Source organism: Schistocerca piceifrons, chromosome 2, assembly GCF_021461385.2.
Source record: "Schistocerca piceifrons isolate TAMUIC-IGC-003096 chromosome 2, iqSchPice1.1, whole genome shotgun sequence".
Classification (NCBI taxonomy): Eukaryota; Metazoa; Arthropoda; class Insecta; order Orthoptera; family Acrididae; genus Schistocerca; species Schistocerca piceifrons.
In genome coordinates, this window is record NC_060139.1 from 138,256,505 (window position 1) to 138,274,205 (window position 17,701).

The 17,701-nt window shown below is 40.0% G+C and overlaps 1 protein-coding gene across 1 annotated transcript in view; it reads left to right on the top strand.

Annotated features, from left to right (window-relative positions):
- LOC124777755 (cytochrome b5 reductase 4) overlaps window positions 1-17,701 on the top strand; it is a 335,055-nt gene that overhangs the window by 235,154 nt on the left and 82,200 nt on the right. Inside the window, exons 4-5 of the mRNA XM_047253257.1 lie at window positions 3,763-3,863; window positions 4,919-5,063. Of these exons, the coding sequence (XP_047109213.1) occupies window positions 3,763-3,863; window positions 4,919-5,063 (246 nt within the window). The remainder of the gene's footprint in view (window positions 1-3,762; window positions 3,864-4,918; window positions 5,064-17,701) is intronic.

Below are 17,701 nucleotides of genomic sequence, written 5' to 3' on the forward strand. Positions count from 1 at the left end.
ATCACATTACAACTGATATGCTAATGCCTCATGTTACAATCAATATCTTAAAATTTGTTGAAAGAATATAAACATTTTTCTATTAGAAAAGATTTTAATTTTGTTTTAAAAACATTACTCATGTATGTTCTTAGAGTGTTTGGTAGCTTGTTATACCAAATCAAACCACTGGTATATGGACTTCTATCAATCATTTTTAGCGTTGTTCTGTTACGGAAATAGTTACACTTTGTTCTAGTGTTGTGATCATGTACATCATTGCCCTTGATAGCTTCTGTTGGTTGACTTATAAAAAATACAAGTATTTTGAAGATGTATTGAGAATATATTGTCAGATATTTGTACTGCACAAATGCTTCACGACATGAATCTCTATCTCCCATCCCATGTATATGTCTTATTGCTCTTTTCTATAGTAGTAATATTCTTTTTAAATGTACATCTGCTACACAGCCCCATAGTTCAATTCCGTAATTGAGAAAGGGCTAAAATGTTCCATAATATACTAATTTCAGTGCTTGCTAGGAACTATCTTTGCGAGCTGGCTGAGGAGATATATGGCACTACTAACCTTTCAGCATACGAGATTAATGTGGTATGTCCACTGCAAAATTTTCATCAACAAACACACACAGGAATTTACAGTTACCATTTTCTGTTGCGGAGATATTACGCACACTGTTCATGTTGATGTGGTGAGAACTGCCTGTTTTAAACGTCAGTAATTGAGATTTGGTGACATTCACCTTGAGTCCCTGATCATTGAAGTATTTTGTTACTTCTGTTACACCACTAGTTGCAAGAGATTCTAGCTCATTAGGTTCACTCCCATAGAATAAGATTGATGTGTCATCTGTGTAGCTTACAATATGGTAGTTAATGGGTTGTGCAATGTCGTTAATATATATAAGGAAGAGAGAGGGTCCAAGGATTGAGCCGTGTGGTACACCTTGTAATACAGATTCACTGGTGGACTGGGAGTTCATGATTTTATTAGCTAGTCTGTATGACAGTTTAGTGTTTTGCTTAAGATTCAACAGGTATGTGGTTAGAAGATTCATGGCTTGATCCCCAATACTATAAGATTTTAGCTTTTTAAGAAGTACCCTATGGTGTACCAGATCAAATGCTCTTGTCAGGTCCAAAAATATACCTGCAGTCTGCATCTTCTGGTCCAACAGACAGTAAACTTCATGGATGAACTGTGTAATTGCTGTGGTTGTACTTAGCTCTTTTCTGATGCCATGCTTGGAATATACAAGCAGTTTATGTTTTGTGAAAATAGCACTTAGCTGAGAAAGGATAATGCTTTTGAGTATCTTACTAAAAGTGGGAATTAATTATATTGGTCTATAGGTAGAGACATCTTCCTTACTTCCCTTTTTATGCACTGGTTTCACTACACTCATTTTTAGAACTGTTGGATACATGTTTTCTCTAATGCTGCAATTAATGAGGTGAGTAAGAGATTTAGAGATTTCTTTTAAGCACACTTTAGTAATAGCACTGGATATTCCATCCCATCCAGATGAAAATTTTTTCTTTAGCATGTATATTGCCCTGCGAACCTCCAGCTCATTCACTTCCAAAAATTCAAATTCGGTACACTGAGTGAGATGGCATCAGGTCTCTATCTGTGAATCTATAATATGGGTTGATTGTTCGCCATAAATGTAGTAGTTATTAAAAATATTACATATAGTATCTGGGTTTTTTATAATGTTACCATCATGTCTAATGCTGAGTGGTTCCATGTTCATCTTGTTGGATCTTTTTGGTATTTGTCGATCAGCTTCCAAGTTGCTTTGCTTACGTTATTAGACTGCTCTATTGTTTCGCTGTTAATCTGCTGCCTTAGGTTGACAATTTCAGTTTTAAAAGTTTGCTTGGCCCTATTGTGTTTTTCTTTGAAAACCTGCATAGTAGTAGCTTTATAAAGCTGGTTTAGATCATGTACTTGCTGCCTGAGCCTAATCAGATTTGGTGGGAGTTTTAGTCTAGGATTACTTCCATTTTTACAGTGTTTAACTACCTTCTGGATTTCTTTGACTGGACAACTATATTCATAATGATGCAGTAGGGTTGAGTAGAATTCATTCAATTTCTCATCCAACCCTTTTACCTGGTACACAGAATCCCATTTCTCATTCGCTAGTTTGTCTTTAAGAGCATTAATATTTGAGGTATTCAGCATTCGTTTCTGTAGCACAATTTTTGTTATTTTAGGCACAACTGAATTTATGTATTCTATCATCTGACAGAAGTCGTCAGAATAAAGAAAATCTAAGTTGTTGTAATTTACCTTATCTATAACGCCTTTGTTGATTATAGCATAATCTATTCTAGTGGAACATTTGTCCGTCACTCTGGTGTCAGAGTTCACCATATTTACAAGATTGTATGAGGTCAGTACATCACTGAGTTTCAAGTTTACTATATTGTTTGAGTTTGCATCTATACTAAAGTCACCTAATATAGTAAGGTCATTAGAACTGGCCTGACCAACAACACTACTAAGTTCATCCATAAATAGCATTACATCAGCATTTGGTGGCCTATATACTCCAATCCCTTTATGCTTTGGTAACTTAAGATCATTACTGTGGAGTACAATACCTGTCATTTCAATTGATCCTCCTTTGGTGTAGTGTCCAAGAAAGGAATTTTTTTTAGCTTCTATATCCTTATTAACATAAACCGCCGACCACCACCTTTATGGTTCTGCCTGCAATAACCATTTGCTAGTATGTAACTTTCTAATCTATAATATATTATTTCACTGCATTTTAGCCCATGTTCCATTATTGCTAGTACATGTGGCAAGTGTTCCTCTATGAATATTTGTAGAATGTCTAGTTTACTTCTGAGATATTGCACATTTAAGTGCATTAACTTTAAGGGTGTTATCCCTTCTTGTTTATTTACCATCTTGCACAAATCAAAATTGTTTGAGTTACACTTTTTATGACATTTTGCATACTCTGGTTTTCTAGAACTGTCCTGCAATGACTGATCACTTATTTCACAGCCCGGCTTTTCTTTGCGTGAACAGGACTCAGTCATATCTGAAATACATCCCTGAAAACTATTATTATGGTCCTTTATTCTAAAAAAGTCTTGTGGTTGTAGCCCAGAGCAATTGGAGCTTTCTCCACACTGTCCTTCTTGCACAGTTTGCTTATGTGGGAAACTAGCTTGACCTTCCCTTTCCTGTTTAAGTGGAATCCGTGTTTAGTGTGTTCATCACGACTCATCTTACTTAAGTCTGTCAAATGTACATGACTAAATTTATCACACAGTTTCTTTAGTTTGGAATTGTAGTGTCGAATCTCTTTGTTTACACACTACCACAGTGGTAAATCATGTCGCACTGACACGTTTGTGATGACAATGTTTGTTTGAAATAGTTTTGATAATATGTTACGGAAACATCGCAGGGCTGTTGTATACGTCGTTGCCACTGCCAATAATCACAACGTGAGTGTCTGTTCAGTTGACTTGTTTCAATTGTAATATTCTCCACCACTGCATTTAACATTGCATCAAGTTTGATTTTTGCGAAAACTGAATGCCAACATAGTATTTATGAATGAACTTTCTTATTAGGGATATAGTTGGGCCTGATATTATGTGTTGATGAATTTGTGAGTGTAATGTTAGATGTAAGTGCAGTGTCTTTCTGAAAAAAAATTCTTTGTTGCTTACTAACGCAAACTTTTTCTTTTTGCTTAAAACTTACTCAATGTGTTTTCTATGTTACAGGAATAGTTTACAATGTGACACGTTACATGGATTTCCACCCTGGTGGCTCTGAACAGCTGATGAGGGGTGTAGGTAAAGATGCAACAGATTTATTTAATCAGGTAACTTTATTAGTTGATTTGCTTCATATATAGATTAAGGATATATAAAACAGTGGTATGTTTTGTTGGCTACTCATTATTTAGAGCAAAGTTTTCAAAAACAAACACACAGCTATTGAAAAGATTACATGAATTTTCACTTTCACAGAGGAGACACAAGGCCTATTAAAGTTAGTTAAAAGCTGCAGGAGAATTTTGATGATGATCATCACGGAATGTCTAGTACACTATACTGGATACTGTTGTGACCTGACCCTGAACAGTGATGTTTCTTTGAGTTTAGATAAGACCTTAACTCATCAGCACCATAATTATTATATACCTCATACTCATCTCATACACATACTTCTCTGCCTGGCATAATCCTCAATGTATCCTGTAGAGTGATCAGTTTAGCAAACCAGTCATTATGGTCATGAAATCTAGTTATGGTCTTTGTTTTATTCTCATCAGTTCTTCAGTAACATTTCCTACTTGTAAGACAGATAGCTACGATTTTATGCACTTCATTCAGTCTCACAATTCTGACTCAGATGATCACAAATTAAGTGGTTCAAAATTCATTCCAATAAGACACAGACTGCCTTGGGTGATAATATAGATTTTTTGATCAGTAATTCACTGGACCACATGTATGTTTGCTACTGAGCCATTTTTCTGGAAGCTGTCTCAAACTACCCCCAGTTTCCATGCCTGCAGAGTAAATCATTGTCTCATTAAATCACAAAAGTTCCCTCCTCATTACCTAAATGAGACATTCATCCTTCACTTTGCTCCTACAGCCTTCCTCCTCCCAGTCTGGATGAATGTCTTACTCAGGTAATGAGAAGGGAATGTTTGCAATTTAATGAGACTATAATTTACTCTGCATGCATGGAAAATGGAGATACTTTTAGAAGCTGACCATATTATTTGAAGAAAAAAGATAAAGAAAGGAGGAAGAGAACTTCATGATGGTGACATTCTCTCTGCCTGATCTTCACATGCAGTAGTGTGAAGCACTTTTGTGATTAATATATTGAGAGTCTTGTTCATTAACGCTTTTTATTATGCAGGTACATGCTTGGGTGAATTATGATTCTATTCTCAAAAAGTGTGTTGTGGGGCGCCTGAAGCGAGGAGACAGCAGAAACGAAGACCTTCGTATGCATCTGTTTGGAAGTAATAAAAAGAAACCACCAGTTCCTGGTTTTCAAAATGGTGAGCACCCTGTTACAAAATATTACTTAGGTTATGTACTCTGTTAATGAATTGTTTCTAGGTTCCAGTGTTAGTCTTCTAGTTGAAACAATAATTATCTGAGTAGTTCTACAAAATTCAGATTCAAACAAAGAAAAAATGCAGCCCTGATGTTAGTCAGTATTCAGTACAATAATTGAAAACAAATTTATTGAAGAAATACTACGTGTTGTATGGTTTTGTTTATGCCAAAATGTGTCCGAGGCATTCACCCATTTTCAGTTCATGTAATACATTGATATTTTGGTTAACACAGTGTATTTGTCTAATTCATTTTAAACAATGCAGCTGCCTCTTATTTTGTAACCAGTAGCTCCAGGGTGCCATTCAGTGTGCTTCTACATGGACACTCTTGCACCATTTTCAGTTCTCCCCCCTTAAATCAAAGGTGGAGCATTTCTGTTAACCATACTACGGTCCATCCTAATCTAGAGCTCTATCTTGACACGCAAAACCTGACTATGGCCCCCCCTGTTCAGTTTCTTGGGTCTTCTTTTTGACAACAAGCTTACTTGGTTGTCTCAGAGTGCCTTCTGAAAACTCAATGTCCTTCGCTTTCAAGCACACTCCTCTTGAGGCACAGATCACTACATTCTTCTCCACGTTTATCAGGCATTAGTTCTGTCTTGGCAGGACTATGGTTGTCAAGTTCATGGATCAGCTGTTCCTTGCATAGTACTCCTCGTGGACCTGGTTCCTCATTGTGGTATCCATTTAGCCACCAGTGCCTTTAGCATTAGTCCTGTCGATAGTCTTGTGATTGCCACTGGGATCCCTCCCCTTTTGGTTTGGGAGTCCCAGCTCCTAGTTTTCTATGCCATCACTACTATCTGCTCTTCTCCTGTACCACCACTATTATCTGCTCTTCTCCTGCTCACCCATCTTACTCTATTCTTTTTGCGGATTCTGGACGTTGCCCTCCTGCTGCCCGCCCTCAACTAGGTTTACTGGTTGAGCTCCCTCTCACATCTCTCTGGCACAATTTCCATCTTCCCACCTCGTCCTCTTTGTTGTGTTCTCTCCTGGCCACTTCTTCTTGGTTAGTTCCTCAGCTGCAGTTTTTTTTACACTGATGACTCTAAATCTGTCAGTCATATGGGGTACGCTGTCACATCTTCTGTTGGCATGGAACACCATCTTTTGATGTCTATGTATAAGGTCTTTACCACAGAACTGATGGCTATTATCAGGCCCTCTATTACATGAAATTGTACTCTGTCACCCAAGTTTCATTATGTATGGACTCAGTGAGTGGCCTTCAGATAATCACTCAGGGGTTTTTCCCTCCAACCCTTTCTCTCTGCCATCCATGACCTTCTCACCAATCTTGGGACTCCTGCTTGTTCAATTGATTTCCCTTGGGTTCCTGGAGATGTGGCATCCCGATATTGAAATGCTGATCGGCCAACTATGTCTCCATGACATCTCTGGGGGTGGATCAGCAGCTTTACATCAAATCCTTTTTGTTCAGGTGTGGGTCGACTCTTGGGAGGCTAACTTCATGCAATCAAGGAGACTCCAATCACGTAGTGTTCTTTCCTCAGCCTCTCCCAGTGTGAATCTATCATCCTCTGCTGTCTTTGTATTGGTTATACTAGATTGACCGAGGCATTTTTACTTCGCTGTGAGCTGTTCCCCATTTGCAGTTTCAGGGCCCTGCTCGTGGTGATCCATATTTCAATGGACTGTCCTTTGGCCCTTCACATTACTAGTGCCCTCCCAGCTTTCTTGTCCTGGGTGTTAGCGGACAACTCTTGCATGGTTGTCTCTGTCCTTGGTTTTCTTTGTAAAAGTGGTTTCTCTTCCCAGGTTTAAGTACCTGAATTTCTCTCTGTAATTAGAATCTGCTGGTTAATGTTGGTTTTGGTTATGGAGACCTCAGCCTTGACTCCGCACCAGGCAGGTTCTCCACCCCCCCCCCCTCCCCCCACCTCCTCCCCTTTTCCCTATGTTTTGTCTGGTCTTTCGTGCCGTTTGCTTCCCCTTTTTGTGTATCTTCTTCTCTTGGTGTTGTCCCAATTGTGTTGTGATCATGGTACCATGTGGAGATCAGGAAGGGTGGCAGTGGTGCTGGTGCCCCAATATGTGTATAGCATCTCTGGGGTGACCCTGTTCCCCTGCCTCTTTTCTGTTCTTTACTTTTGCTGCTGCCCCAGTGTTTCTTTCACCTCTTTGTTTGCCCATTTTCCCTTCACCTTGACTGGACTGTGCTGTTTGTGTAGCTCCTCCGTTGGCTTCTGCCACTTTATAGAACTGATGACACTGCTGTTTGGTTCCCTTCCCCAGTCAACCAACAAACTGATATAATTACTCACCAAAGTCCACATGTGGCAGACATATACTTAATACAGTCACTGAATAAATTTCAGACATTGTCCTTCAGATCCAACAGTCTTACCAATAAAAACATTATTTGCACAGTAATTATCATTTGGAAGCAACACAGTTCATAGTCTGACCTTAGTGTCATAGGTTGCACAAGTAATCGTTGAATTTTAACACTGTCAATAAAAATAGTTAAGCTATTGATTAAAAAAATTCCTGGACATGAAATTTAGGTGAAATATGAAGCTTTTCCAACTAATACTTCGTCTCAATCAACTGTGGTATATTTCGCCGTATTGGCGAACAATGATGTTGCTCCATTCAAGCTCACTGTAGACTGAGCAAGAACTGAACGAAAATGGATTTTAACATGCTCCTTATGTAAGTTTACAACCTAATTTGCCTATTGGTGTTCATCAGATTTTCACTAATTATAATTAAAGTTTTACATTTCTGTGTAACTGAATAGTGCATGGAGATTTGTTTGTACATGAACTTTCAGATACTGTAATAATTTATTTTGAATTATAGCTAAATTGTGCAAATAATGTGATTCTATTTCAGTAAAATAAATGTCATGTGACTAGGGCCTCCCGTTGGGTTGACCATTCGCAGGGTGCAAGTCTTTAGATTTGACGCCACTTCGGCGACTTGCACATCAATGGGGATGTGATGGTGATGGTGATGGTGATTGTGATGATGATGATGATGATGATGATGATGATTAAGACAACACAACACCCAGTCACTGAGCAGGGAAAATCTCCAACCCAGCCAGGAATCGAACCCGGACCCTTAGGATTGACATTCTGTTGTGCTGACCACTCAGCCACCGGGGGCGGATTCTATTTCAGTAACACTGTTTTATCTTAAGATATTAATTACTTCCAAATTAATTCAGTGCATATTTTTGTTGCTGATTATGTGAATACGTTACTTATTTCTATAACTTTTTTTTTAATCTATTTTTTCAGGAAGTCAGCAATTGGGTATATTTTTACGTGTGAGCAATGATAACAAAATCTGAAACTATTGATACGTTGTATTTAGTACTGTTTTCAGCCAAAGTAATCACATTGACTGAGAAAAACCAAAGTAAGATAATGATAATAATAAAGTTAAGTTGAATTAACCCTGAGTCAATGTTCGAAATTTTAATGTGTTGTGCACATGACATACAGATGACAATGTTAAAGATACCACAAAAAAGTAGCAGTAGAATAATAATTATAATTATTTGGGGGAGGGGAAAAACATAACAGGTGGATGTAAACCAACTGCTTTGTCACATATGCACTTGTGTGTAGAAAAGTATTCACCCAGTACTCTCCTGGCCAATGGATGTAGACTTGATACAAATGGAATTTTAAGAATGTGTTTATGAACAAGTTCTTGTGTGATTTCCTTTTTTTGCCATTTCTGATATAATTTTGCAGTGTAATTGTGACTCTTTCACATTAAACTCATACCTCATACAATTTTTGACATGCACCCATGAGGTAATTTAATTGTCAACTATTGATAATTAAAGCAACATCGATTGTGACAAGTGGCAACAGATTGCCTGACTCTAACCTAAATTGATATGATCTAAATTCGGTTTTTTGTACATAAAACATGTTTATAACAACAGCACATCATTGCTGATTAATTGCTGATTCCATACATACTCCCTTGCAGTTGTAGGATAAAGCACTTATTGCAGGTACTTCATATTTCATGCTTTGGATCAACTGCATGAGGGTTTGTGTTGTAAAGTAAAAGAGTTTGCAATCACTTATTTTCACATTTTGCCAGAGGGTTGAGGATTTTTTTTTAATGTAATGATGAATTATCTCTAAAATGTTGCATTTTATGCCTTCTGACTGTTGCTCCAGTATAGTGGCAGTATTCCAGATATTCAGTGCCCTTCATCTTGAGTTCCCTTTACACTGTGTGGGGCGGCTGGTGGAAATTTTAGGTTGCTGTTATTTAATGTTTGGTTTGTAATGTAATGTAGAAAAGAATGCATTTCCCTGCCGTTTAACCATATGTGGGGCGACTGGTGGAATTAATTGTTATATAAATGTTCCTATTAATTATGCTGTCTTTTGCCGTTCTCAACACTGGCTCTCTAACTACAATATTGGCAACCAGAAAGTGATTAGCAAAACGTGAAGCCTGTAATTAGAATTCCTAGTGCCCACTTCATCTGAGGAATACACTTATAGCTACAGCTTATAGCTCTGAGGAATTAGGAGATTGTCTGGGATTCATAATCAAAAACGATCATGAAAAAACATTCGCTATATTCTGAAAGTCACAGATGAAAAAAAAGAATCCACACAATCCAACTACCAGAGCAGTTCAGAGTCTAATGCGCTGATGCAACTATAACTGTCCAAATTAAATGTTTAAGTGAATGCTCACCATAATTTGATGATAATGTTCATCAAACGCCACGCTAAATAATGGTAGAATGTTTGTCCCGCGACGGCACGTGAAAATACGACATACGCAAACTGAAGATAGATCATTAAAGTCATCCCAGAATTAACACTTCACTTGAAAATGATTTCATGGTTACACGTAACCCGAGTAACTTAATAAGGCATCCAAGGCTGTTTATAGCAATGATACCGACGCGATGCGACTCCCGACACAGATGGCATGCTATTCAGCATCTGGAGAGAACTGGGGCCTTCCTTCGTCGCGCAACGTTCTTATATATAAAGCCGCGGTGCGGACGGCTAAGGGAACGCCTGATCAAATCGGCTCTCCCGACTAGCCGCTGGGTTAGTAATGCACCACTTTAAGTTATTGAATAAATCATCGCTTCCTTTTCTGATGGCCGATGAAGCTCTCAATTTAAATGTGCATTCAGCACACAGCTAAGTAATCATAATAAAAGTCTGACGTTGCTAAGTCAATTATTTTGGGCGAGAGAATTAATTTAATTACACTACACGCAGTAGACGAGCTCTGAACTTGCCCTTTGGAGATACGCTATCGCTATAGTTTTATAGTTATTCAAATGAAACTTCTCACATCTTTCTGATTATAGCGGATCTCCCTTCTACTTAAATTTAAACACCCTAGCCTTATTTATTAGTCTACTTAATCTATCTTGCTTCCTTAATTTTTAAGACAAAAACCATAAAATCATGAATTTCAACTAAAATCTTAATTTGTGAGATCCAAAGTACTGTTTCTATTAAATTATTATGAAAAAGGACTCTAATAAATGTAAATTTTTAAGTCTCTAGCTCTTTTCTGTTGCGCCAATGATTTTTACAGAAAAACGTCCAAATTTCGAAACTGGTTAAAGTTATTGAACTGATATTCAACACATATTGATTTAGTATTACTCCTGACATGCTAGAAACGTTTCAGGTAATTTACTTGATTTTTAAAGTATTGCGCAACATTTGTGACGTCAGAGCTAGTTACAGCGGACTAGGCTGGCACACAATGGAAAGACTGATGAGAATTTTATACGGCGTGAGTAGGCTGCTTCCCTACAACTGGAACAACTGGAAATGAACGCAAATGAGTAGATATTTGCAGACAATTTGCTAGTGTTCACTACCATTCAGTTGTATCTGTGAACAAGCATTCACACTAGAGAGAACTGAAGAGAACACAAGATAATGAACATAGTCTATGAAAGTAGCAATGTTATTCTTTGGCACTAATAATTGGCACATGGGATACACCACCATATACACTGAACAACAAAGAAACTGATACACCTGCCTAATATCTTGTAGAGCCACTGCAAGCATGCAGAAGTGCCGCAACATGATGTGGCATGAACTTGACTAATGTCTGAAGTAGTGCTGGAGGGAATTGACACCGTGAATCCTGCAGGGCTGGCCATAAATCCGTAAGAGTATGAGGGGGTGGAGGTGTGTTCTGAACAGCACGTTACAAGGCATCCCCGACATGCTCAATAATGTTCATGTCTGGGGAGTTCGGTTGCCAGTGGAAGAGTTTAAATTCAGAGGAGAGTTCCTGGAGCTACTCTTTACCAATTCTGGACATGCAGGATGTCACATTGTCCTGCTGGAATTGCCCCAGTCTGTCAGAATTTGCAATGGACATGCATTGATGCAGGTGATCAGACAGGATGCTTACGTATGTGTCACCTGTCAAGAGTCATATCTAGACGTATCATGGGTCCCATATCACTCCAACTCCACATGCCCCACACCATTAAAAAGCCTCCATCAGCTTGAACAGTCCCTTGCTGACATGCAGGGTCCTTGGATTCATGGGGTTGTCTCCATACCCATACACGTCCATCCGCTAGATACAATTTGAAACGAGACTCGTCCAACCAGGCAACATGTTTCCAGTCATTAACAGTCCATTGTCAGTATTTACTGGTCCAGGCAAGGCATAAAGCTTTATGTCATGCAGTCAGCAAGGGTACATGAGTGGGTGTTCGGCTCTGAAGGCCCATATCGATGACGTTTTGTTGAATGGTTCTCTCGCTGACATTTGTTGATGGCCCAGCGTTGAAATCTGCAGCAATTTGCAGAAGGGTTGCACTTCTATCACACTGAACAATTCTCTTCAGTCATCGTTGGTCCTGTTTCTGCAGGATCTTTATCTGGCCGCAGCAATGTAGGAGATTTGATGTTTTACAAGATTACTGATATTCACAGTACACTCATGAAAAGATCTATGGGAAGATCCACACTTCATCGCTACCTCAGAGATGCTGTGTCCCTCACTTGTGTGCTGACTATAACACCACATTCAAATTCACTTAAATCTTGATAACCTGCCATTGTAGCAGCAGTAACCAATCTAACAACTGCGCCAGACACTTGTTGTCTATAGGGTTGCCAATTGCAGCACTGTATTCTCCCTCTTTACATATCTCTGCATATGAATACACATGACTATACCAGTTTCTTTGGCACTTTGGTGCACAATGCAAAACTTTCATATTTATAGAGAATTATTTTCTGCTATCACAGCCCAGTGATATCAAAAGCCTGTCAGAAGGCATGGACCTTGACGACAGCTGCTAGGAGGCGCTACTATAATATGTGAGCGCTGATGCCACAACTGCATCCTTGGCTATGGAGCCACACCCATCCTACTGGCCTACCATTGCTTGTGGCTACCCTTTGGGGCTAGCAGCGCAACTCTGTCAGTTAGTAATGATTTTACAGCACTCTAGTATTGGTCTCGCTACACAACGTTCTTTTTCATTCTAGATTTGCTGTGTCTTAGGCTTTCGATCTTCGTTTACTTGCTGCACTTGTTACTCTGCTGTGCCATCTCTATTGTTTCTATCCATCTGTGCACACTCAGGTGACTTGCTGTTGATGACCTTGGTCAGTCGTCCATCTTCGGCTGATTCTTCAGTCGCTGTAATTGTCAATGAAGTAAAAGGTTAGCAGCATCCCACAGATGCCAAGCTCATGCAACTGGTGCAACAGCAACAGTTGCACTTGCGGCAGCAGCTCCAGCAGCAGTTTCAATGATGACAACGACGACAGCATCATCAGCAGCAAACTGATTCACCCCATTAGGAAATTCAGCTTTTGAAGGGTCAGCTACAGGTTCAGGGTAACCAACCCATCCAGTTTGTGGTCAATACCTGGGCAGAGAGCTACCCATGTTTCCACTGTTTAACAATGCCAAAGAAGATTGGGATGCATACTTTCAGTTGCAGAACCAGTACTTTTGGGTTTCTGTTGATGCTCTACAATGGCCGCTTTCCCTTTCTTGGACTTCCCCAGAACCATTTTTCTTATTAAAGATGTTGGAACCACTCTAGAATCCTGTTGCACTTATGATCGAGATGATCTGTTCATCGTTTTTGAAGTCCATATGGTAACTATGCACCTTGAGTTGCACCAATACCTCAAGCAACCCGATGAGTCACATCACTCATTGGTAACAGATCTGCAAGGGTTAAGTTTCTGTTGTGATTTCACATGTGCAAACTGGTTTGAAAGACCACATACGCAGATTCTTTGACTTGATATGTAGTGATCTAGTTGGCTTCTGGTATGGAAGTGCATGCTGTGACCCTCACACTGGACTGCTCTTCCTTGGATGACATTTTGAAAATTTCACTCTATTTTGAGATTACACAAGTAGCAAATGAATCCCCAATTGCTTGGCCACAAGTAGCAGCGATCCAGTTCCTGCCTCGGGCAGAATTCTCGTAAGCCTTCTCCCTGTTGACGTCATTGTGATTCGTTGCTTTCTGATATGTCAATGACTTCTGAACAGCCAGTCACACCCCATCAGGGTAAGTATGTGGGTCTTCCAACTTACCCTGATTGCTTCGCAGCAAACACATGTATGGACTGTCCTGTTTGTTGGCTGCACTGCACCCATTGTGGAAAAGATGGGCATTTCCAAACTGTGTGTCGTAAAGCATTGGTACAGTCGGGTTCGGCTCACCACATATGCCAAGGGATGGTGCATAAGCTCCAGGTAGTTGTTTGCCAGGGCGATCCTTCTGTTACTAAGTTGTTTTTCAACCTTAGAGCTGCGAACAAGGATGTCCGTTTCCTCTTGGACAAAAGAGCTACTGTTTCCTTGATCGACTTTCAACCATAAACTCATCAGGGTTCTCCTGACTTGACCCTGTCCTCCTGTACATTGGTTGCTTATGATGACAGTTTGAATCCTTCATAGTCAATTCACAATCACTGGTGCCTAGAAAAAATGTCACACACCTGATCACACTGTCTGTTGTTTACAGTCACTCTGCTGGCATCCTTTTCAGTCTGGATGCCTTCTCTCTGTTTGGATTCTCCATCACCGATGAGGTTCAGGCCATCTCTCAGAGTTTCCTTCCAGGAACTTGATAATCTCTGCACTGCCTTCGTGCCTGCGTTCAAACCTGGCCTGGAGTGTGCAACTAATTTCTAGTCTCTTGTATCCCTGCTTCTACACACAATGCACTGTTTCTGTCAGGTACAGCACATTCCTGTCTCCCTACAGACAGCCATTAAGCAGGAGGTCGATCGCCTTTATGAAGTTGGTGTGGTTGAACCTCCGATCGCCTCCACAAAGTTGGGGTGATTGAACCACCACAGCTGCATTCTTGATGTTTCTTAGCATACGGCACCACTCCTGTCTGCAATTGTAGCCTGGCAGAGCTACTCCATGAGCAGCAGCTGCGTACTCTCTTCCATCTCCAGGCCTAACAGCCTAAGGAACCATGGACCCAAAACGTTGGGTGCTATTGGCCTGCTGAGCTGTGTGGGTATATTCATATGGGGCAAAACCCTTATGGATGCTGGCGATAGTGGATGTCACTCACGGGCAGTGCCTTGTGGTGATTAATCTGTGAGGGGATTTGGAACAACAGAATACCAACCAACTCTGTTCGTGCCTTCTGACTGCTGCTGACAGCAGTTCACTTGGATCTTGAAAGGCTGTCTTTGTCAATACTACACCCACACAGGAGCTTATACTCTAGGGCACCTGAGGCAGTTACTGTGGATACGGGTAAGGAAGTGGAGGTGTCACTGCAGCCCCCACTGCCTTGGCCATCATCGCCCATCCGTGTCCTGCTGGCCTACCAGCACTCTTGGCTGCCCTTTAAAAGCCAGAAGCACAGTGACTCAGTCAGTCAGTCAGTTATGCTTTCCCTGCACTCTGGTATGGAACACGCTAAATACCATTGCTTTGGTTCTAGATTCGCTACATCTTCAGGTTTTCAGTTTTGGCATACCCGTTGGATGTGTTATCCTGCTGTGTCATCTCAATTCTGTCCCCCTCTTGTTGTCCACCTGTTTCCTTTCAGATGACTTGCTGTTGACATCCTTGTCCGGTTGGCTAGTTACTGCTGGTTGTTGAGTCATTCTCAGTCATTTCAGAATTCAGTCGCTATGTACTTTGCATGGCAGAAGTCCAGAATTTCCCACATATGTCAGTTAACACTATTCGTTGGCTTCAAATTACATTTAGGAGGAAACTTAAAAACACAACACTAATTACTGATGAACAACATAACCTGAAGAAAGCATAGTATTTACACTCTTGATTATTAGCAACTTGAGACATGTACATTAGTGACTGCTTCACATTTTAAAAGCTGCTATATATCATATAATTTATGATGTCTGCAATGACATAGGTGAAGCAATTTCAGGATTCCGCCTTGATGGCTTCCACATCTCCCAAGTGCCGCCCCAGAAGCATCATTTTGCATTTCAGGAACAGGAAGAAGTCACATGGGGCTAAATCGGGTGAATAAGGCGGGTAGTCTGTCACGGTGATTGAGCTTCGGGCCAAAAACTCGCGCACAATGAGTGACGTGTGAGCGGGTGCATTGTCGTGATGAAGGATCCACCTGCCCCCTTTTGCCAACTCTGGTCGAACTTGGGCCACAAGAGCTATGAGACATGTCAGAACTTCAACGTAAAAATTTCTGTTCACACTCTGGCCGGGAGGGACAAATTTCTTGTGAACAATGCCCCTAGAATCAAAGAAAACAATCAACATTGTCTTCACATTGGACCTTGATTTTTCGCGACTTTTTTGTTCTCGTTTCTCCTGCTAGTTTCCATTCCTTCCTTTGAGATTTGAGCTCCACATTGAATTCGTAAAACCAGGACTCGTCTCCAGTGATGACTCGGTTGAGAAAGTCCCCTCGTTCCTCTGCTTCCAACCAATCCTCACAGCACTCAACCCTCTTTGCTTTCTGTTCTGGCATCAAGAGCTTTGGTACGATTTTCGCACACAGTTTCTTCATTTCAAGTTTTTGTGTCAGGATTTTGTGAACAATTGTTTTGGGTATTGACAGCTCATCAGCAATCATTCTGACTGTCAATCTACAGTCTTTAAGAACACAAGCCCGAATTCATTCAACATTTGCATCGGAACTCGATGTCGACGGGCGTCCTGGGCGAGGGTCATCGTTCACTTCTTCTCGGCCATCCCGGAACCCTTTTAACCACTTGTTCACAGTTGGTTTCTTCAGAGAATTGTCTCTGTAAACCTGTTTCAAACACTCAAATCTCACAGCCATTCTTGCCTAGCTTTGCAAGAAACTTGATGTTGACGCACTGTTCCTCAATCAGAGAGAGCTCCATGCCGACGGCAGGTGAAAGAGGGTAACTGTCAACAAGCTGCCGCACACTCCCACCTTCACGCAGAGTGCTCTGACTCGAACTGAGCGTTGATGGGATTGGTTACAGCAGTAGTCCCACCTGGCGGTGACTGCAACCTGTAACATAAAGACATTATTTAACTTTTATATGTATTTTCCGGACAAACCTCATATATAATTTTGTCACACAGCCTACTTGTTAAAATCTGTTATGCTGTTTGTTAGAGGACAAACAGTGGGATCCCATGTAAACTACTATTATTTATCATCGGATGTCTCTGACATAACAGTGATATATCATCCATGTAAGTAATGAGCATAATCACATCGTTCATATATTTTTAATATATTTTAATCAACCAAATAGAAACATATTTACACTTGTTTACTTTCAAGTAAGTGTATTGTGCTTTTCATTTTCAATAAATAGTATTAAAAAACTTGTACTTACTCGCTTGGTTCCCATCTAATGACTGGATTGTCTTTCTCACATCCCCAGTAGGACCTCAGAGTGCTTCAACAGTTTTATACCAATCATATTTGGTATTTGTGCTGTATATCTTTTGGAGCCTTGAAAAATTTTCATTGCAGTACTCCTTCACTCATGCAACTCGTGTAACACAAGCAAATGTGTATCATATATGACTGGATGCCATTTACTTATGCATGCTTAGTGATTAAACAGAAGAGAATTCTTGTTCGCTGTTGTATGTTCACTTGTATTTGCTTCAGCACAAAGGGTGCATCAAGATATACTGCACAATCTAGTCATTCAAATTTATGTACATGAGGGGGAGTAACACGTTTCTTAATATCTGAGCTCAGATCCCTTATTACATCGTCACATGTAATAAATTTGATAATTCTGTACATACCATCACAAAAGAATTTATTAGATCTGTTAACAGCAGATGATGCAGAACTTTGTTTTTCAAGTATTTTGCTATTTTAGCTTTGATGTTTCTGAGTATTTTTCTGTGGCTAGTAGTATCTACATCTATGTCTGCATACCACTATAGTGTGTGCCTTTGTACACTTTATTTACTACTTGTAGTACATGTATTCTCTGTTTCTCTGATGATGGTATCTTTACTTATTGTGAAGTATATGCTTAAATATTGCTCTGTGACAAAGACTGGCATATTGATGTAGAAGCTGTTACAAAACCTGTAGAATCAGAAAAGTGGTTACAGTATTGTAA